This window comes from Coregonus clupeaformis, chromosome 29 (assembly GCF_020615455.1).
Source record: "Coregonus clupeaformis isolate EN_2021a chromosome 29, ASM2061545v1, whole genome shotgun sequence".
Classification (NCBI taxonomy): domain Eukaryota; kingdom Metazoa; phylum Chordata; class Actinopteri; order Salmoniformes; family Salmonidae; genus Coregonus; species Coregonus clupeaformis.
Window position 1 is genome coordinate 27,720,662 of NC_059220.1, and position 23,961 is coordinate 27,744,622.

The 23,961-nt window shown below is 41.9% G+C and overlaps 1 protein-coding gene across 1 annotated transcript; it reads right to left on the reverse strand.

The window, feature by feature from the left end:
- Positions 1-595: 595 nt before the first annotated feature.
- LOC121544979 (transmembrane protein 39B) lies at positions 596-22,965 on the reverse strand. Its single transcript, XM_041855272.2, has 9 exons — positions 22,778-22,965; positions 21,401-21,620; positions 20,955-21,174; positions 16,512-16,595; positions 16,087-16,241; positions 8,843-9,176; positions 6,810-6,997; positions 3,055-3,175; positions 596-972 (listed from the first exon to the last, which is right to left on the reverse strand). Exons 2-9 carry the CDS (start codon positions 21,529-21,531, stop codon positions 739-741), a joined length of 1,467 nt encoding a protein of 488 aa, XP_041711206.1. The 5' UTR covers positions 21,532-21,620; positions 22,778-22,965; the 3' UTR covers positions 596-738.
- Positions 22,966-23,961: the final 996 nt, after the last annotated feature.

The window sequence follows — 23,961 nt, forward strand, 5'->3', positions numbered from 1 at the left end:
GATCCAATGAGCGGGAACATTCACTATAATTATCCCATCACAACAAGTCTGAGTGGTGATGCGCATGGATGGAGAGTGCAAGCCAGATAATTTAGGTCCCATGGGCAGGTTGTTGAAAGATGCTGCAGTGCATTCAATGCGGCTCTGTCAGGTGGACCTGCTTGCCAAGAAAACAGGTTGAATAGAAGATTCTTTCGAAAGATAGCCTTGGAAAAACACCAATTCTTCAGAACAATTCCACCAGCGTGGAGAGCCTCGAGGCCCCTGGTGAAATGTAACATTTATTTTTTATTTTTCACAAGTTATTAGCAGTTTTAGGGAGCCATGTCTTCTGCGAATTGGCACATTTTTATAAAATAATGAGAAACAATCTAGCTGTGATATGACACATTGTTAATGTTAATAATAATAATTGGATTATATTGAAATACTCTATCTAATATCTATATTGAAAAATGAATTATATTGACATCTGTTGGTGAAAATAAGTAAACAGAGTTGTAGGAGTGGTATGGAGCCCTCTAGTGGGAAAGAAAAGACACCAGACAGCATGGCCAACTCAAGAGTTCAACCACAAAGAATCACAGGCAGAACCTTTAAAGGAATACAAAAATATGTTTATTTTTATTATGGCAGCTCAGAACAAAATCAGTGACACAAAATGCAGTTGTAGAAAAAATACAAAGCTCTCATGCGTGTTTTCTTGTTCCATGACAAATAACCAACAATAACTTATGTCTAACTTATCTTCTGGTCGGATGAGCAATTGGAGTATGAGTAGGCCTTGCCTAAGACTATTCTGTCTCTGAGAAGCTTGAAGAAGGCGTAGTAGTTGCTGAAGAGAATTAAAGCCAAGGATATCGTCTGATGCCACTTTTCTGAGCATATCAACGAGTAGAGCTGGTAGAATATCATCGCACCTTCCAAGATGATGAGGATGTTCAATATTCGTAAGGGCTTGTTGAAGAAAAACTAAAGGATAAAAAGACAAAAGAGGAGGCATGTTGTTATTGAACAAACAAATGTCTGGAAGTACAGTCCTTCAGCATTGGCTGCCTGAGGTGCAAACAAGAACGTACGGCCCAGTACATCACTGGGGCCAAGCTTCCTGACATCCAGGACCTCTATACCAGGCGGTGTCAGAGGAAGGTCCTAAAAATTGTCAAAGACTCCAGCCACCCTAGTCATAGACTGTTCTCTCTGCTACCGCACGGCAAGCGGTACCGGAGTGCCAAGTCTAGGTCCATGAGGCTTCTAAACAGCTTCTACCCCCAAGCCATAAGACTCCTGAACATATAATCAAATATAATAAAATGGCTACCTAGACTATTTGCATTGCCCCCCCCAAACTCAGTGCCTCTTTGCTTGACATCATGGGAAAATAAAAAGAAATCAACAAAGACCTCAGAAAAAATATTGTAGACCTCCACAAGTCTGGTTCATCCTTGGGAGCAATTTCCAAACGCCTGAAGGTACCACGTTCATCTGTACAAACAATAGTACGCAACTATAAACACCATGGGACCACGCAGCCGTCATACCGCTCAGGAAGGAGACGCGTTCTGTCTCCTAGAGATGAACGTACTTTGGTGCGAAAAGTGCAAATAAATCCCAGAACAACAGCAAAGGACCTTGTGAAGATGCTGGAGGAAACAGGTACAAAAGTATCTATATCCACAGTAAAACGAGTCCTATATCGACATAACCTGAAAGGCCGCTCAGCAAGGAAGAAGCCAATGCTCCAAAACCGCCATAAAAAAGCCAGACTACGGTTTCAACTGCACATGGGGACAAAGATTGTACTTTTTGGAGAAATGTCCTCTGGTCTGATTGAACAAAAATAGAAATGTTTGGCCATAATGACCATTGTTATGTTTGGAGGAAAAAGGGGGTACTTGCAAGCTGAAGAACACCATCCCAACCGTGAAGCATGGGGGTGGCAGCATCATGCTGTGGGGGTGCTTTGCTGCAGGAGGGACTGGTGCACTTCACAAAATAGATGGCATCATGAGGAAGGAAAATTATGTGGATATATTAATAATAATAATAATAATGCCATTTAGCAGACGCTTTTATCCAAAGCGACTTACAGTCATGCGTGCATAATTATTTTTTTTTTGTGTGTATGGGTGGTCCCGGGGATCGAACCCACTACCTTGGCGTTACAAGTGCCGTGCTCTACCAGCTGAGCTACAGAGGACCACATATTGAAGCAACATCTCAAGACATCAGTCAGGAAGTTAAAGCTTGGTCGCAAATGGGTCTTCCAAATGGACAATGACCCCAAGCATACTTCCAAAGTTGTGGCAAAATGGCTTAAGGACAAAGTCAAGGTATTGGAGTGGCCATCACAAAGCACTGACCTCAATCCTATAGAAAATGTGTGGGCAGAACTGAAAAATCGTCTCTCAGGAGGAATGGGCCAAAATTCACCCAACTTATTGTGGGAAGCTTGTGGAAGGCTACCCGAAATGTTTGACCCAAGTTAAACAATTTAAAGGCAATGCTACAAAATACTAATTGAGTGTATGTAAACTTCTGACCCACTGGGAATGTGATGAAATAAATAAAAGCTGAAATAAATCATTCTCTCTACTATTATTCTGACATTTCACATTCTTAAAATAAAGTGGTGATCCTAACTGACCTAAGACAAGGAATTTTTACTAGGATTAAAATGTCAGGAATTGTGAAAAGAGTTTAATTGTATTTGGCTAAGGTGTATGTAAACTTTCGACTTCAACTGTACATATTACCTCAATTACCTCGACTAACCGGTGCCCCCGCACATTGACACGGTACCGGTACCCCCTGTATATAGCCTTGCTATTGTTATATTTACTGCTGCTCTTTAATTATTTGTTACTTTTATTTCGTATTATTTTATATTGTATTTTTTTGTGTTTTTTGGTATTCTTTCTTAAAACTGCATTGTTGATTAAGGGCTTGTAAGTAAGCATTTCACTGTAAGGTCTACACCTGTTGTATTCGGCACGTGACAAATACAATTCAATTTGATTTGATTTGAACAGTCTTGCAGTTGGTGTTACTCACGTAAAAGCGATAGTGGGAGACATCTGAGGGGACAGCCACATTGTAGTGCCCTATGGCCTTGTATACATTCTTATTGTGTTTGACCAGGACACCCTGGGGCCACATGTACTCTTCCGTCCATCTGTAGGAGGAAGAGAGAGAAGAGGGTTCAAATAGATACAAAGCAAATCTTAGTAAATCTAACGCTTGTCTGTTAAATAGCCAGCTATCAGATAAGCAGAGTTTAGTCTGTCCTTTCTCTTGGAAGCCAAATGGATGCATATATCTGGGAAAATATTTTACCCCAGCCGTTAAGAATCTGTTTAAAGAAAACTACACTCCCCTCATTGGCAAAATTAAAGACCTGATTCGCTGGTCCACTCTCCCTGTGACTACAATTGGACGGATTAACATAGTGAGGATGAACGAACGTTCTATCCAGATTTAATCATCTCATTCAAATGATTTCCTGTTATTCACCATATTATTTTTTTGATTCTCTGAATAAAATGTGTATTAAGGTTTATATGGTGTTAACAAACCCCCAGAATTAAGTACTCTACTCTGGTCAAACCTGAGTCTATGGGGGGGTCTGGGTCTGCCCAATTTCCAACTATATTATTGGTCAGCCCAAACTCGTAATTTGATGTCCTGGATTATGGGCAGACAGGACTCCCTATGGTTGAAATTGAATCTCAAATCAAGCCTTTCTTTACCTCTGAAGAGTCTTGTGTTTGTAAATCAGTTTGATCATATTTGTGATAATAAAGACCTTCACTATGTACAACACACTAATGGCTTGGGCAGACTGTAGAAAATACTTGGGTATTTCAAATACGCTTTCTTTACCTGCTCCTATTTCCTGTAACTCTGACTTGCCCAATGTGCTCTTAGAGGTGGGCCTCCATACAGTGCCATGAAAAAGTATTTGCCCCCTTCCTGATTTTCTCCATTTGATTTCATCTATTTTTTCATATTTTTGACACTGAATGTTTTTAGATCTTCAACCAAAATCTAATATTAGATAAAGGGAACCTGAATAACATAACATTTTGCTAATTATTTCATTTATTTTATTAACAAAGTTATGCAACACACAATGCCCATGTGAAAAAGTAATTGCCCCTCAGTAACTGGTTGTGCCACCTTCAGCTGCATTGAATGCAACCAAATGCTTCCTGTAGTTGTTGATCAGTCTTTCACATCGCTGTGGAGGAATGTTGGCCCACTCTTCCATGCAGAACAGCTTTAACCTCAGCAACATTTGTGGCTTTTTGAGAATGAACTGCTCGTTTCAGGTCCTGCAATAATATTTCAAATGGGGTTTAGGTCTGGACTTTGACATTCCAAAACATTACATTTGTTGCTTTTCAGCAATTCTGATGTTGACGTGCTTGTGTGTTTGGGATCATTGTCTTTCTGCATGACCCAGGTTTCTAATAACCATTTCCTACTTTGCAATGAAATGTATTCGTGTGTTGGAAAAATTACAATCCACCTACTTTTCAACTATGGTTAAAACTGGTTGCAGACTTTTTGCCATTAGAGAAATTAACTAAATGGATTTGTAGAACCGTGGATCCACATTTGTAAAGGTATGGTCCCCCCCTTTGTCCTTTATTGAGAGAGGCTCTTAGAAGGCAGTTAAACCTTCTAAGTTCCAGCGAGTGCCTGTGTTTCATGTACACACACGTTGTCAATGAAAATATCAATATTTGTATGCTCAGCATTTTGCTGTACTGGCAGTTTTTGAGATTGCTATATGAAACTCGATCTGCCGCTAATAGCTCTTAAAATATATATCTGTACTAACTGTACCATGATATCATATATGCTGCTACCTGCTGAGAATGGCTTTGAAGACATATCTGTACTAATTGTACCATGAAATTGTATCTGTTGCTATTAGTCCCCTGTAGCTCAGTTGGTAGAGCATGGCGCTTGCAACGCCAGGGTTGTGAGTTCGTTTCCCACGGGGGGCCAGTATGAAAAATGTATGCACTCACTAACTGTAAGTCGCTCTGGATAAGAGCGTCTGCTAAATGACTAAAATGTAAATGTAAAATGTACATTTGATTTTCTTATGTTTATGATGTGTTACCCACTTTCTGCCTTTTTTCGGTTTGTCTTCATCATTATTATCAACAACAAAAAGGGGGTTCAAATACCAGATGAATTATTTATATTCAGTTGTTATACGGATGGCATAACACTGTAATAACCCTAGTAATATACACAGAGGTGTCATGCCCATAGGGGGCACAAGGGCATGTGCCCCCTCAGATTAGTCCTGTTCTTGATTTATTTCAGATGTTACATTAATGACTGAACATTTTTAAGCGAAGATATGACGGGGCAAAGAGCGAGTAGAGTGACACAGCATTCTATTTGATTGTAGCTGCCGGTGATGGGCAGGATTCACAGGAGGTATGTTTGTAAATTAATTTGATCAAGCTATATATTGATTATTTGATGAATGATCAAGCTATGTATTGATTCCTTGATGAATTAAAAAAAAACTAAAATGTTTTGTTGTTTCTCTGTAATACTTGCCACCTAGATATTTTATGAAGTTGGCTTTAGTTAGCTAGGTTCCCAATCTCCCAACCTCATAACTAGCTACCAAGCAATGTTCCCGTAGCCCGAGACTGCAGTGCAGCTCCCCGGGACTGCCGTGCAGAATCAGCCCACGGTGAGAAGCACTAGATAGGGTTTTTCCTGTTACTTAACACTATCAACGTTTCCATTTACTGTGGCAGTTGTGATCAAATCAACGCAATATTAGCCACTTTCAATTCAACATACCAAAACAAAACAAACTATGCAACAAGAGAGTTTGTTGTAGGCAGAATGCATCAGAGTAGGATTCTATTGTGCACGACTCAGCCCGTACTCTACACAGACCGGTGTGGCATAACCAATCAGAGCTGCAGTAGGCCTATATGCAAATAGCCCATTGCCATAATGTGGATCTGTGACATTTACTTTGAACTGGACTGTGTTTACAGCTGGGGTCGTGAGTAGATGCCCTTGTTTTGAGATCAAAGCAAGAGCTTCATGTAGCCACCTGTGCACATTCTGTTCATATCCTTTGCTAGTTAATGAGTTATTAGCCCAGTTATAGATCATTTGTAGTCAGCAATAGGAGAGTGATTGCTTCCTACAAGAGCACAAAACGTGTACATTTCTAGACATCTTTGTAAAGCAAGTCAGCTAAAGAGATGTTTTTATGTCTTAAAGGGGCAGTGTAAAATTTTGACACAGGCTTGAATAAGCTAAGTAGCCAATAGGCAGAGGGTAGCATTATTTGTCTTATTCTCTGTAATAATGGTATGGGAATAATAATGGTTTCTTGCATCAAACACAATAACGTTTTCAGTCACCTCCATGTCTGAAGGACAAGTGGATAAACAGGTTACTGTCAAGCCCTGCATGTTTTTCTCAAAAGTCTCATGGAATGTTGAGTGACTGACCTAACAAGAGGAAAACTGCTGATGCACTACCAAATTTTGAAATTACAAGTTGTTTATTCTGCTATCCTAACTAACAGTAAGTTTAAACCCCGACTTACTTCTTAATTTGTTTTGTTACTAAGCGACATAAGCGGGGCCCTAAGCGGACGCTTATGTCGCTTATGCCTAGAAACGGCACTGAGTAACAACAATATTAATACATGTTATTAATAGCGTAATTACAGAGTTATAGTCCCTCCCAAACCCTCAGTGATATCATCAGCGCTCCCTAGGCTGTGATGCCTCCTCACTAGTAGTACTTACATGTGCTGCAGGACATTGGAGCAGAGAGAAGGGTCCACTTTGTGCCAGCAGCCCAGGTGTGCTGCAGCCTTATGGAGCAGGTCACAGTAGCGTGGGGGCAGCAGGTGCCTCATGAGGATAACTGAGGTACTGACAGACACCAGGATGAAGAGCTCACAGGACCAGCGCTTGTCCACGTATTGTGTGCTCTGGAGAGGACCAGCACACAACCAGAGTCAGCAGCCAGAAAAGCACAGCACCTCAGAGACTCTTTATAACTGCAGGCATCAAGCAATGAGTGAGGGAAAAAAGTATTTGATCCCCTGCTGATTTTGTACGTTTGCCCACTGACAAAGAAATTATCAGTCTATAATTTTAATGGTAGGTTTATTTGAACAGTGAGAGACAGAATAACAACAAAAACATCCATTTTAATGAGGGAAATAAGTATTTGACCCCTCTGCAAAACATGACTTAGTACTTGGTGGTAAAACCCTTGTTGGCAATCACAGAGGTCAGACGTTTCTTGTAGTTGGCCACCAGGTTTGCACACATCTCAGGAGGGATTTTGTCCCACTCCTCTTTGCAGATCTTCTCCAAGTCATTAAAGGTTTCGAGGCTGACGTTTGGCAACTCGAACCTTCAGCTCCCTCCACATATTTTCTATGGGATTAAGGTCTGGAGACTGGCTAGGCCACTCCAGGACCTTAATGTGCTTCTTCTTGAGCCACTCCTTTGTTGCCTTGGCTGTGTGTTTTGGGTCATTGTCATGCTGGAATACCCATCCACGACCCATTTTCAATGCCCTGGCTGAGGGAAGGAGGTTCTCACCCAAGATTTGACGGTACATGGCCCCATCCATCGTCCTTTTGATGCAGTGAAGTTGTCCTGTCCCCTTAGCAGAAAAACACCCCCAAAGCATAATGTTTCCACCTCCATGTTTGACAGTGGGGATGGTGTTCTTGGGGTCATAGGCAGCATTCCTCCTCCTCCAAACACGGCAAGTTGAGTTGATGCCAAAGAGCTCAATTTTGGTCTAATCTGACCACAACACTTTCACCCAGTTCTCCTCTGAATCATTCAGATGTTCATTGGCAAACTTCAGACGGGCATGTATGTGCTTTCTTGAGCAGGGGGACCTTGCGGGCACTGCAGGATTTCAGTCCTTCACGGCGTAGTGTGTTACCAATTGTTTTCTTGGTGACTATGGTCCCAGCTGCCTTGAGATCATTGACAAGATCCTCCCGTGTAGTTCTGGGCTGATTTGTCACCGTTCTCATGATCATTGCAACTCCACGAGGTGAGATCTTGCATGGAGCCCCAGGCTGAGGGAGATTGACAGTTATTTTGTGTTTCTTCCATTTGCGAATAATCGCACCAACTGTTGTCACCTTCTCACCAAGCTGCTTGGCGATGGTCTTGTAGCCCATTCCAGCCTTGTGTAGGTCTACAATCTTGTCCCTGACATCCTTGGAGAGCTCTTTGGTCTTGGCCATGGTGGAGAGTTTGGATTCTGATTGATTGATTGCTTCTGTGGACAGGTGTCTTTTATACAGGTAACAAACTGAGATTAGGAGCACTCCCTTTAAGAGTGTGCTCCTAATCTCAGCTGTATAAAAGACACCTGGGAGCCAGAAATCTTTCTGATTGAGAGGGGGTCAAATACTTATTTCCCTCATTAAAATGCAAATCAATTTATAACATTTTTGACATGCGTTTTTCTGGATTTTTTTGTTGTTATTCTGTCTCTCACTGTTCAAATAAACCTACCATTAAAATTATAGACTGATCATTTCTTTGTCAGTGGGCAAACGTACAAAATCAGCAGGGGATCAAATACTTTTTTCCCCTCACCGTATCTATTCTAGATTATGTTGACAAATCTAATTGGCGATATATAACAGTGCTGCACTATGGTGCAAAAACAAAGAGAGCTCTGACGGTAGACCCTCCTTTAACAAATCTGTCACAGCACCCTACTTCATAGAGAACTGGATTAGCAGATCACTCAACACATATAAGATAAGGCTGGGAAGTCAGTTATATTTACTCACCTTAACAAACCATACAGGTACGAAGGCCACGTAGTAAGCACTGAGCATGGAGCTGACCAGCACCTCCTTCATCCTCCAGTTGAAGTCCATCTTCAGGTACTCCACCTCTTTGCGGATGAGGTCTGGGGAGAGGCAGCAGGCATGTGTGGGCATGGCCTGGACCCCGTACAGCTGGCTGGTGTGCTGCTTCCATGTCTCCTTCAGAGCCGTCATGTAGTCCCGCCCACGCCCCATGCTGCCCCCCTCCTTCGACCCGATGCTAGCGATGGGTGAGAGCGGCACGTCCCGGCGGAGGTCGCAGTTTAACCGGAAAAAGGGAATGTACATACCGAACCTTTGGAAACAGGGGATTGCAGAGCTTTCAGGTCACAATGTATTCCAATCTGACATGGGTATATTTTAGTCTATTCAAATCTAATCTTGAATTGACACTGATGACCAACTTGAGCTGTATGGACAGCAGAGACACTGGAGTCATTGAGTCGTTGAGCTTGACAAGGGTTCTGATCCCTAGTGAAGGTTGATACTAGTGACAGTGTTGTTGGGCAGTGAAAAAGTAAATGTACAGTCACCTCAAATTATTGGCACCCTCAATAAAGATGAGCAAAATTGACTGTATAAAATAAAACAAATATTGAGTTACATTGTATGCAGAATTTTATATTAATAGAATTGCTCAGAGAAATACATTTTGTTTAACAAGTAATACAAAATTGACACCCCTAAAGATTCATAAAAATACAAGTTAATCTTAGCTTAAGGAATTGTATTGTGGCCTTCCATGGCTTCCGGTTTCACTGGGGTTTAAAATTAGGTAGCAAGCATGTAAAATCCATTTGTCATACATCACCAGAGGCTGGACCAAGTCACTATTATTCGAGTCGCAAGCAAGTTTCAAGGTCCGAGTCTCAAGTCGAGTCCCAAATAGAACGGGTCAAATTTTTTCAAGTCAAGTCTCAAATCAAAATATATTTGTCACATGCGTCATGATTGTTAATAGTCCAGGTATCCATTTGATTAACTGTCCAGCAGTCTAATGGCTTGGGGGTAGAAGCTGTTCAGGAACCTTTTGGTCCCAGACTTGGCGCTCCAGTACCGCTTGCTGTGCAGTAGCAGAGAGAACAGTCTATGACTTAGGTGGCTGGAGTGTTTGACAATTTTTAGGGCCTACCTCTGACACCGCCTGGTATAAAGGTACTGGATGGCAGGGAGCTCGGCCCCTGTGATGTACTGGGACGTACGCACTACCCTCTGTAGCGCCTTGCGGTCGGATGCCAATCAGTTGCCATAGCAAGCGGTGATGCAGCGAGATGCTCTCAATTGTGCAGCGAGATGCTCTCAATTGTGCAGCTGTATAACTTTGAGAGCCCATGCCAAATATTTTCAGCCTCCTGAGGGGGAAGAGGCGCTGTCTTGCCCTCTTCATGACTGTGTTGGTGTGTTTGGACCATGATATGTCCTTAGTGATGTGGACACAGAGGAACTTCAAGTCAAGTAAAAAAACATCTATACTTGTTCAACTACACATCTGTTTATTGAGGAACCAGACAGCCCTTCTCATTATTTTGTCTATAACACATTTAGATTATGTGATAATTAATTTAACAAAATTCCAAATGCAAGCAATTTTGACATACCAAAAGACCAGTAGGCCTATGCTAGTAATTGTTGCTTGATGCCCCACTGCTGGTGAGCTTGTAAAGTAAACAGTTAATATTCTTGATCACCAATTGTTTTGGGAGATGCATATTTATTTATGGCAAAACTCTCTTCATACAATTTAACGTTTGCACTGCACCTGATCCTAGCTGTAGGCGTACAGCAAACCAACAAACTGTTTGCCAAATCAGTGGTTCAAAGCCCCCGGGCACGCACAGGGCGGACAGGTGCTCACAATCGCTGCGCAAATGTAGCCTGTCATTAAAGCCATAAACGGTGCTGCATTTTCAAAACGCATAAATAGCATTTTACACCTGCATTTTGAGCTGAAAGTCATTCATGTTAGCAATCAATATCAATTAGGGATATCATGTCACATTGTCACTTCTCTGGAGTCTAGAGCAAGCAGGATCATAAGGCCTACCTGTATGCAGCGGAGGTTGCAGGATCGGATGGAAAACATGGTGTCTGTAGCCATTTTCTTCCTCACAAATATCGTAATACATTTTTTTACAGCTATCTTCAGACCCCTCAAACTCAACTCTGGACCTCGAAGCCAGTTCCACTGATTGTGTTCAATTAATTAGCAGGTAGAACAGAAAATCAGCCGTCTCCGGACCACGTAAGGTAAGAGATTAATACCCCTACTTTAGACATGTAGCCAGTACCACCACTGAGGTGGAGTGCCTTCAAAAAGTATTCATACCCCTTGACATGATTTGGAAAAGCACACACCTGTCTAATTAAAGGTCCCACAGTTGACAGTGCATGTCAGAGCAAAAACCAAGCCATGAGGTCAAAGGAATTGTCCGTAGAGCTCCGAAACAGGATTGTGTCGAGACACAGATCTGGAGATGGGTACCAAAACATTTCTGCAGCATTGAAGGTCCCCAAGAACATAGTGGCCTCCATCATTCTTAAATGGAAGAAGTGTGGAACCACCAAGACTCTTCCTAGAGCTGGCCGCCCGGCCAAACTGAGCAATCGGGGGAGAAGGGCCTTGGTCTAGGAGGTGACCAAGAACCCGATGGTCATTCTGACAGAGCTCTACAGTTCCTCTGTAGAGATGGGAGAACCTTCCAGAAGGACAACCATCTCTGCAGCACTCCACCAATCAGGTTTTTATGGTAGAGTGGCCAGATGGAAGCCACTCCTCAGTAAAAGGCACATGACAGGCCGCTTGGAGTTTGCCAAAAGGCACCTAAAGGACTCTCAGACCATGAGAAACAAGATTATCTGGTCTGATGAAACAAGATTGAACTCTTTGGCCTGAATGCCAAGCATCATGTCTGGAGGAAACCTGGCACCATACCTACGGTGAAGCATGGTGGTGGCAGCATCATGCTGTGGGGATGTTTTTCAGCGGCAGGGACTGGGAGACTAGTCAGGATCGAGGCAAAGATGAACAGAGCAAAGTACAGAGAGATCCTTGATGAAAACCTGCTCCAGAGCACTTAAGACCTCAGACTGGGGTGAAGGTCCACCTTCCAACAGGACAACGACCCTAAGCAAACAGCCAAGACAACGCAGGAGTGGCTTCGGGACAAGTCTCAATGTACTTGAGTGGCCCAGCCAGAGCCCGGACTTGAACCCGATCTAACATCTCTGGAGAGACCTGTAAATAGCTGTGCAGCGACGCTCTCCATCCAACCTGACAGAGCTTGAGGGGATCTGCAGAGAAGAATGGGAGAAACTCCCCAAATACAGGTGTGCCAAGCTTGTAGTGTCATACCCAAGAAGACTCGAGGCTGTAATCGCTGCCAAAGGTACTGAGTAAAGGTTCTGAATACTTACGTAAAATGTGATATTTCAGTAATTTGTTTCATACATTTGCCAACATTTCTAAAAACCTGTTTTTGCTTTGTCATTATGGGGTATATATATATTTTTTAACATCCATTTTAGAATAAGGCTGTAACGTAACAAAATGTGGAAAAAGTCAAGGAGTCTGTATACTTTCCGAATGCACTGTATATTCGGCCTTGTGTTTTAGATTATTGTCCTGCTGAAAGGTGCATGTCTCCCAGTGTCTGTTGGAAAGCAGTCTTAACCAGGTTTTCCTCTAGGATTTTGCCTATGCTTAGCTCTATTCCATTTCTTTTTACCCTAAGAAAACTCCCTCGTCCATGCCGATGACAAACATACCCATAACATGATGCAGCCACCACCATGCTTGAAAATATGAAGTGGCACTCAGTGATGTGTCGTGTTGGATTTGCCCCAAACATAACACTTTGTATTCAGGACAAAAAGTTAATTTCTTAGCAGAATTTTTTGCAGTTCTTTAGTGCCTTATTGCATACAGGCTTCCTTTTCACCCTGTCATTTAGATTAGTATTGTGGAGTAACTACAATGTTGTTGATCCATCCTCAGTTTTCTCCTATCACTGCCATTAAGTAACTGTTTGCCTCATGAAATCCCTGAGCGGTTTCCTTTCTCTCCGGCAACTGAGTAAGGAAGGACATCTGTATCTTTAGTGACTGGGTGTATTGATACACCATCCAAAGTGTAATTAATAACTTCACCATACTCAAAGGGATATTTAATGTCTGCATATTTTTCTTTACCCATCTACCAATAGGTACCCTTCTTTGAGAGGCATTGAAAAACCACCCTGGTTTTTGTGGTTGAATCTGTGTTTGAAATGCACTGCTCGACTGAGGGACCTTACAGATAATTGTATGTGCGGGGTACAGAAATGAGGTAGTCATTCAAAAATCATGTTTAAAGCACACAGAGTGAGTACATGCAACTTATTAAGTGACTTGATAAGCAAAGTTTTCCTCCTGAACTTATTTAGGCTTGCCATAAAGGGGTTGAATACTTATTGACTCAAGACAACATTTCTAAAAACATAATTCCACTTCAACATTATGGGGTATTGTGTGTAGGTATATGTCTCAATTTAATTAGCTTTAAATGAAGGCTGTAACACATCAAAATGTGGAAAAAGTAAAGGGGTTTTAATACTTTCTGAAGATTGAAAATTATCAATTAAAATCACCAGGTAGCCTATCGTTCTGTCAAATATGCGTCCGTAGCAGATTGCTAAACTGTGTTTTATATGATAGCTGTGGATCAGTGAGGAGTGAGGTCAGGTCACATTAAGGAAGAAGGAACAGTTTATTGCCTGCATCACTTAACTTCCTGCCTAGCAATAAACATATAATGTTTAGAGGGAAGGGAGGATACTTCACCCAAATTGGGGTATATACACACACACACACACATTGTGCTGGTGGAAACATGTCTTTGTCTTATGCAGCTGTGGGACCCAGTGGGTGAATAAACTCGTTTAGAACCTAACAGTAGCCTATACATTTTTTCAAAATAAAACATTTCACACTCGCAACCCCCCAAAACCTTCTAACTGCACTAACTCACCCGACCTGTGTTGATTGACAGTTTGCTGGTTCAATCAGAGATCTGAACGTGCGTTTCACTAGCCAATCTGTTTTTTACAAGTGCGATACTGGCTCTGACTGCGTGGAGAGTAATCCACAGAGACTCTGTGCCACAAAATGAGTAAAGAAACATTACAAAACCTGGCCAGATAATTTCAAGTCATCAGTCTCAAGTCAAAGTCGAGTCCCGAGTCTTGAGGCTCCAAGTCAAGTCATTTTATTTTCTATCAAGTCGAGTCTCAAGTCATCAAATTTGTGACTCGACTCAGACTCGAGTCCAAGTCATGTGACTTGAGTCCACACCTCTGTACATCACTATGGGTAAATGCAAAGAACTCAAATGAAAAGAGAAAAGGTCGTTGACCTTCATTCTTTTTGTTTTGTATTATATACCACTTACCACTATTAGGCCAATAATTAAGAAGTTTAAAACCACTGGAACAGTGGTAAACTTGCATGGTAGAGGACCCAAGTGTATCTTGTCCCCACGAACAGTGAGGAAGATGGTTCAGCAGGCCAAGAAAAATCCAAGCGCCACAGTTTACAGAATTACAGCAGGGGTTCTCAAACTTTTTGGGTCCGGGGACCTCTTTTGCGATAGCATATTCATTAGGGACCCGCTTATAACTCGAGTGAGATTTAAAATAGCAAACAAGGAGTTTTACTATGACTTCGGCAGTGCTCCGGCCCTGGGAAGGAACATTGTAAAGGCCCACCTCTTGGCATCGGAGAGAAAATGTTGCAGTTTTCAAGCTAATTTCCTATAATTCTACACACATTTATAAGTTATATTCTTCAAGAATCAATGGGTATATCATGGTATTCCATACCAAAAATTGATGTAGCAACTAAGGATTCTAGCTTTAAATTACAGTGCATTTATGTAAAAAATGTAAATATCATAAGTTTGGTGAAAAATGTATAATTGGTGGAGCACCATGGATACCAATATCCCTGTGTGCCTCCCAGGCCCATGTTGCCCAGGGTTAAGAACATAAATTGTATATTAATAATATTACATTGTATTGCACCCTCTACACTTATTCCACAGATTGCTTGGCCTACATTTCATTGAATCTGTTAGAAATATTCATTTTAAAAAAATGTATCCAAATACTTTTAGATCTGGCCGCAGACCCCCTGCAGTACCTCCGCGGACCCCACTTTGAGAACCCCTGAATTAAAGAAGTTGGGTCACCAAGTCTCTAAATCTACAATTAGATGCCACCTCCATGCCAATAGGCTATTTGGAAGGGTTGCCAGGAAAGAGCCTTTATTGAGAGCAATCAACAGATGTAAACGCCTGGAGTTTGCTAAACGGCATTGGCACTTGGATTGGAACTGAATAGAGGTTTTTGGCCATGCAAACCAGTGGTGGGTTTGCTGTCGAAAGAAGGATGCATATGCAGAAAATAACCTCATACCTACTGTAAAATATGGTGGTGGCTTTTTGATGTTATGGGGCTGTTTTGCTTCCACTGGTCCTGTGGCCTTTGTTTCGGTCAACAGCATTATGAACTCTACCAAGTACCAGGACATTTTAGCCAAACACTTGGTTGCCTCTGCCAGGAGGCTGTAACTTGTCCGCAAGTAGATCTTCCAGCAAGACAATGACCCCAAGCACACATAGATATCCACAAAGGAATGGTTAATTGACCACAAATTCAACATTTTGCATTGGCCATGTCAGTCTCCGGACCTGAACCCCATTGAAAACCTGTGGTTTGAATTGAAGAGGGCAGTCCATAAGTGCAGACCGAAGGATATCAAGGATCTGGAAAGATTCCGTATGGAGGAATGGTCTAAGATCCATCCCAATGTCTTCTCCAATCTCATAAAACATTATAGAAAAAGGCTCAGTGCTGTTATTCTCGCAAGGGGAGGGTGCACAAATTATTGAAAAATGGGGTGCCAATCATTTTCACACCCATCTTTTTGATAATTTTGTTTATTACTTGTTCAAGAAAATCCATCTCTCTGATCAATTATATTACTGTAAAATAAATTGTCCCATATTTTGAGCATAGCTAGGTAATTTTATTATTTATTTTATACGGTCTCTTTTGCTTATCTTTATCAAGGGTGACAATAATTTCAGGGGTGACTGACTGTCTCTGTGTCATTGTGAAGTAGGCTTGAATGGTTGTGTTGTGGAAGCCTGACAGCTGGTCCATACTTACGGGTAACAGAGAAAGAGCAGGCTGAGGACAGAGTAGGTCCTGAAGAGGTATATGAGGGAGCGACATAGACTCCAGCCCGTCAGTGTGAGTACAGCGAACCGTGCCATCACCAGGAAGATAGAGTGCGGGAACGAGAGCTTCCCACTCTGGGACGCCTGGAGAGGCAGATAGAGAGAGAAGAGAGAAAAGGGGGGCAGACAGGCATGATGTTTGTTATATGACAATATGGTATTATTCTTCTGAGGGACAGAAATATAGACCCAAGTGGGTTTGAGAAAAACTAAAACAGATAGAATGGTGCCGAAAAAACATACATTGACAAATATCACAGAATAACACTTGCATGAGTAAAAGAGATGCACATTGGTGAATTGTTTATAACAAATCTATAATATCAAAACTTGCAAAGCGGTGGGAATTCCTACCTCTTTAACAATCGCTGCAATCAGCCTGCGAGCCAGTATGATGACTGTGAACAGCAGCATGTTATAGTCGATGAGGTGGAAGTTCTGCATCAGACACAAAACATTTTATTACTTACTGAAAACTAAGTTAGCATGCCATAAGAAGTTATATAATTTATAACAGTATAGTGATAACATTTAGAAAGGAATCACTTTTCAGATGTAGTTCATCAATTTGTCAGATGTCAAAGTACAAAGAATGGACACTGCACATCCAGTCCTCCTCCAAAACCGGACATTGTCAATCATTTATCAAATCTGTAGTACCATTATCAAACCTGATACTATCTCCACCTAATGTGGTCAAATACAAACAAACCCTCACACAATGGTTGTAGGAGCATATTTAGGATTTTGCCTACGTTTGTAATATAAGCGAAATTTATTGGTTTAAGTTATGTTGCATTGTTTGTTACAACACATTGTTTCAGTTCTCTTGCTTTTTTGTTATGGGATACTGTCTCTTTAAGAGATCACGCAGCAGCTCATGTCCACTATTTCGGCTTTGTTAACATTCTAGAAGGCTAGTTGTAGTTTATCTGTGGAGCCGTACAGTTATCTGACCGTGTCCTCATTTTTGTTATCCCCGTGGAAATAATTGTAGATCCTGAGATACTTATGTATTGCGATTCAATATTGCGATTTGATGTCCCAAACATATTGCTGACTTTATGTCTGCCGCAGAGACAAGGGAGAGTGTAAGAAAATGAGTTTTGACATGTTGGCTCACTAATTAAACATAAGATTTTATAGAAGATGGAGAACAAACTATATGATGGAAAATACCAGAGTTTTTTTTTTTTTACTAAAATCGATACTTAGAGCCAAAGTAGCGATATAATATCTGCCCAAATAATATTGTGATATGTAACTATCGTTCCACCCCCCCCATCACTAGAAGATACTTACCTTTAGTTACTAAACTGAAAATAATTTAAGTTTGTGGACATCTCATTCCAAAATCATAGGCATTAATATGTAGTTGGTCCCACCTTTGTTACCATAATAGCCTCCACTCTTCTGGGAAGGCATTCCACTAGATGTCGGAAAATTACTGCGGGGACTTGCATCCATTCAGCCACAAGAGCATTAGTGAGGTCGGGCACTGACGTTGGGTGATTATGCCTGGCTCGCAGTCGGCGTAGCAATTCATACCAAAGGTGTTCGATGGGGTTGAGGTCAGGGCTCTGTGCAGGCCAGTTAAGTTCTTCCACACTGATCTCGAAAAAACTATTTCTGTATGGACCTTGCTTTGTGCACGGGGGCATAGCCATGCTGAAACAGGAATGGGCCTTCCCCAAACTGTTGCCAAAAAGTTGGAAGCACAGAATCGTATAGAATGTCATTGTATGCTGTAGCGTTAAGATTTCCCTTCACTGGAACTAAGGGGCCTAGCCCGAACCATGAAAAACTGCCACAAATCATTATTCCTCCTCCACCAAACTTTACAGTTGGCACTATGAAGTCGGGTGGGTAGCGTTTTCCTGGCATCCGCCAAACCCAGATTCGTCCATCGGACTGCCAGATGGTGAACAGTGATACATCACTCCAGAGAACAAGTTTCCACTACTCCAGAGTCTAATTGCGGCGAGCTTTACACCACTCCAGCCGATGCTTGGCATTGCACATGGTGATCTTAGGCTTGTGTGCAGCTGCTCGGCCATGGAAACCCGTTTCTTGAAGCTCCCGACGAACAGTTATTGTGCTGACGTAGCTTCCAGAGGCAGTTTGGAACTCTGTAGTGAGTGTTGCAAACGAGGACAGACGATTTTTACACGCTACGTGTTTCAGCACTCGGCGGTCCCTTTCTGTGAGCTTGTGTGGCCTACCACTTCGCGGCTGAGCCGTTGTTGCTCTTAGACGTTTTCACTTCACAATAACAGCACTTACAGTTGACTGGGGCAGCTCTAGCAGGCCAGAAATTTGACGAACTGTCTTGTTGGAAAGGTGGCATCCTATGACAGTGCCATGTTGAAAGTCACTGACCTCTTCAGTAAGGCCATTCTACTGCCAATGTTTGTCTATGGCGATTGCATGGCTGTGTGCTCGATTTGATACACCTGTCAGCAACGGGTGTGGCTGAAATAGCCGAATCCACTAATTTGAATTATATACAGTGTATTCGGAAAGTATTCAGAGCCCTTTACTTTTTCCACATTGTTACATTAAATATTATTTTTTCTCATCAATCTACACACAATACCACATAATGACAAAGTGAAAATAAGTTTAGAAACGTTTGCAAATTTATTACAAACAAAAAACAGAAATACTTTATTTACATAAGCATTCAGACCCTTTGCTATGAGACTCGAAATTGAGCTCAGGTGCATCCTGTTTCCATTGATCATCCTTGAGATGTTTCTACAACATTGATTGGAGTCCACCTGTGGTAAATTCAATTGATTGGACATGACTTGGAAAGGCACACACCTGTCTATATAAAAAGGTCCCACAGTTGACAGTGCATGTCAGAGCAAAAATCAAGCCATGAGGTCAAAGGAATTGTCCGTAAAGCTCCGAGGCAGGATTGTGTCGTGGCACAGATCTGGGGAAGGGTACCACAAAATGTATGCAGCATTGAAGGTCCCAAAGAACACAGTGGCCTCCGTCATTCTTAAATGGAAGAAGTTTGGAACCACCAAGACTCTTCCTAGAGCTGGCCTCCCGGCCAAACTGAGCAATCGTGAAAGAAGGGCCTTGGTCAGGAGGTGACCAAGAACCCAATGGTCACTCTGACAGAGCTCCAAAGTTCCTCTGTGGAGATGGGAGAACCTTCCAGAAGGACAACCATCTCTACAGCACTCCACCAATCAGGTCTTTATGGTAGAGTGGCCAGACGGAAGCCACTCCTCAGTAAAAAGGCATATGACAGCCCGCTTGGAGTTTGCCAAAAGGCTCCTAAAGGACTCTCAGACCATGAGAAACAAGATTCTCTGGTCTGATAAAGGCATAATAGCTTGCACTCTTTTCTTCATTTTGCGCTGTTGGCCGTAGGTACACTTGATTCAGAAGCCCTACGCACCGGGTAGGCAAAGTGTTCCCATTTTGAACCATTTAATTTGTCTGAAAAGACAAACCGGGAGATCTGTGGCTAAATAGGGTGCGCCTACTGCTCTGGCCAATCGGATAGCTCAAATCCCCGTGCCTACAGCTTCCACGACCTCAGCCACAGCAAATTTGATACTAGCCTACATGACATTTCATAACTTTTAAAACCATGACCAGAGAGAGACTGTCAAAGAATACAGCAAAGAGCGTTGTTTTTATGAGTGAGTTCATCTAAGTTTTTATTCAACACTATTACAAAACATAAAACATGCATCTCCCTACTTCCACTCGTGCTGCAGCTGCAATGAATGAGTAGCCAAGTGTATCAATATCCCTGCGTTTGTATTATTATTAGCAGCTCGTCGTGTCTTTTAATATTGAGAAATATTTCACTTTCTCTGATCATAGGGACAACATGGATTTGTGCATGAGGCAGATGCGGTGCGACTCGAGTTTTGCCAATCAGGTGAAAGACGGTGTCCCCTCTCTCTGGTAAGTCTCACCGGAGGAAAGGAAGGAGAGCGCAGGGACCGTGAGAAGCAGACCCTCTGCTGCGCTCTCCCTCCCTCCGCTGAGACTAATGCCAGTGTTCAAAACAACTGGGAACACAACAAAACTAGATCCAACTGGGATAAATCGCTTTGAACGGTCATCCAAGTCGGAAACTCTGGCATCTTTCTAGAGCTGCGACTTCCCAACCTGAAGATCACTGACGTCATGATTTGATTTGACCTTGAAAGCACCATGACCATCAGATGCAAGTACCATCAGTCCAGTAAAATAAAAAAGCTAATTATGCTGAGCTGTGCCTTGCAAGTACTACACTAACTGATCTATTTTGTTATCAAAGCTAGAGTTTTGAAATATAATATGGTCTGAGAAGAGCAGGCCAGACATATAGCCAATATGCTGTGAGAATGTATTAGGCATACTGCACAAACCTCATTTTTACAGAACAGTTTTTATTAGGTTAATGTTACATTTTTAAAGTCATATTTTTAAAAAGGTCTGAGCGGTAGATCTCGGCTTGCTTTTTGACTGCGAAAGTGACCACTGCTGTACATACTGGAAATCTGTGGAATAAAGTATATTTTAGTTTTTTACTCTTTACGTCGGGAGTCTGTGGTCATTAACTAGAGTGAGTGATGTGCATCTACCATACAGCCTCAAGCTAAGCTATCGCTGACCCTACAATGGTAATGAAGTCACCACACACACAACCAAATAAACACAAACCAATCACCTCCAAAGTCAGCCATAAACAAACCCTACTAGCCAAATTAGACAGACAACAAACAGCACCAAAGTCATATATCATCAGTCAGTGAGAGTGGAGTGTGTGGGTGGACTCACCAGTGAGGTGTGTGAGGGAGGGTGTGAGGAGGGGTACCACCACACAGTCTTGTAGATGTTGACATAGTGGACAGAGAGGGCGATGAGGTGGCAGAAGAACAGGTGCAGCTCGAACAGAACGTTCCTGTCCATGGATAACTCTGGGATCTTACAGTGCTTCAGAGGAACCACGGTCTGGGCTGCCAATGGGGGACTGGATATGCCCGTACCCGAGCTATTCCTAACAGCATTTCAAATCAAAAGATGACTTTGTGTTACTACAGGTTGATATCTAAAGACTATTAGCTTATTACTATTCTCACCCTCCATAACAGCAGGACTGTGGTATGGGCCTACACTATGCAACAAAACAGCTGTCTATAATCAAGGAATAACATGTCACAACAACATGTCACAGTGTTCTATGTAGTACACAGTCAACCCATACTATCCCAATGTCCTCTCACCTTGTCCGAGAGCGCACCCCTGTGACTGGGGAGCTGGTAGAGTGGTTGCCGTTGTTGACAGAGCCTGGCTCACTGTTCATTGGAGGCCTGCAGTAAGCAGTGCGGTTCACCCCTCTTCGCCCGCCTGCCATCACAGAGACTCCCACGTTTCTCTTCGTCTTGTGTGTTTGTGTGTCTGAGCGCTACTTTCTTTAAGCTGATCACACCGTAGGAAATCACCCTGATGATTCGAAAAGTTGGTTAATTTTCCTATTTCTATAGGCATCACTGCTCAAAAATAATGTGGTCATCTAGCAATGCTATGATATTCTGCAGTCTGGTGATGTCATAGACAGTAGTCAATTAAGAGTGGGTACTTTACATTTCAACCATAAAGGTTATTTTGCATTTACAATACCCAAATCAAAGATCATGTTTATAAGGCATATTAAGCTAAACATGGACAGATCATGAAAGAATGTCACAGTGACATAAACAATATGCTTCTCAATTTGGAATTGTGATTTGCCATTTATCCACCTGACTTGATAATAACGTGGCCCGAGTACAATGTGACTGAAAAATACTAAGTCTAGAAATATCTGCTAACCCATGCCTCTCCCATAAGACAAACTAAACTACAACTAACTAAACAAATGTGTGTAGTTAGTAGCTATTGCGATGGTAATAGTTGATTCCATGTACTCCTCCCCAATGCAGCTAGCTAACTATACTGAACAAAAATGCAATTTCAAACATTTTACTGAGTTACAGTTCATATAAGGAAATCAGTCAACTGAAATAAATAAATTAGGCCCTAATCTATGGATTTCACATGACTGGGCAGGGGTGCATCGGCCTACCCTCCTGGTAGCCAGGCCCACCCACTGGGGAGCCAGGCTCAACCAACTAGAATTAGTTTTTCCACACAAAAGGGTTGTATTACAGGCAGAAAAACTCCTCAGCACTCCCCCACAACTGCACATTTTAAAGTGGCCTTTTATTGTCCCCAGTACAAGGTGCACCTGTGTACTGATCATGCTGCTAATCAGCTTCTTGATATGCCACACCTGTCAGGTGAATGGATTATATTGGCAAAGGAGAAACCTCATTTACTCATGTGGCAGATCAACAACTTTTCCGGAAGCTGACATACAAAACCGATAGTTGCATCAATGAACTGATAGGCCATACATATATTACACAAGTATTATACATCTTATCGTAACGTGCACGAGATAAAAAAAAAACGTGTATTTTCGCTAAACCAATCTTTCCGCCAAGACGGCAAAAATGCATGCTCAACAAAATACAAAAGACTGCGGCCTACCATATAAACAGGCAGCCTAATGGCTAGCTGTTAGCTAGCTACCCAAATCATACAACATTTAAGCTTACCGGGGATTGGACAGGGATTTTATCTCAGATGCGGTTGCAGTATATGAAGTAGCAAGTTACACAACACATATTTTCTGAGCCTTTGTTGAGAAAAATGCACGTCTTCCATTATAATAAACGAAGTTGATCATTGTGTTGATGAGGTACTACAGATGGGGGCGCGGACGTGACGTCATTGAGGACATAATGACATGCGGGAGGGAGTGTTTCTTTAAAGAGACATCATACAATACCGAAGATTTGTATAACTAAACCAAGATAGACCACAGCCATAGTGGGTAGAATAAGTAAGGAGGTGGGCAGAGCTATTAGCTCGTTCTAGCATATATCTGCATATTTCCGTTAGGGAACGGCTACTCTGTGAATTGCACTTGTGCAATAACTCAATTCGCCTTTGCACTCCTTGTAAACGCGATTTTTTTTTAAACTTTGGCAAAGGGTAAAGTCTACAAAACGTAGTCCACTCTGTTCATAACAGATTCTATCTTTGGGAACAGAAAACTGTATTGAGATCAAATGTTTCATCGATTAGGAAATGTGCAGAATGTAGGCTAAAATCTATCTCCCTCCATCTTCTCCCACTGCCGGCAGCTGGGCTTCCTCTCACTACATTTGGTAGTGAGTGGAAACGCCAAGTGGATGCTTCATATTTATACATCCAGTGACATATCTGTCTCATTGTTCTATCTGTGGTAATACTGTATTTACATAATAGATCCTGATCATTTACATCTGGAGATGCAGGAGTTAACAATTTTACCAGAATAATATGATGTAAAAGCTTTTATCTTTTAATTTAAACATTTTATGTAACTATAGAACTGGTTGTGTTTTTGTCATTTGTACCACAGGATATTCATTCAGTCCATAAACTTTACAGTGCAGTATGTGCACTGCTTTGCTGTTATGATCAGATCAACATTATAAGTAGGCCTAGTATATATTGTTCAATGCATGAATTCATTGACTGTACTTTTGCATAGACCTGCATCTCACTCTCATCAACCTATAGATGCTTCAAGCGTTCCTGCATCCCCTTTCATTCATCGCTGGTAGGACAGGACAGGTGTATGCAATTTTGGTGGATGGCTCCTGGGAATTTATTTTCACCTGTCCAGTTCTTTGACATCTATAAAGATGAAGAAATAGATTGGAAAATAAACCACTATTTGAATAGCTATGTT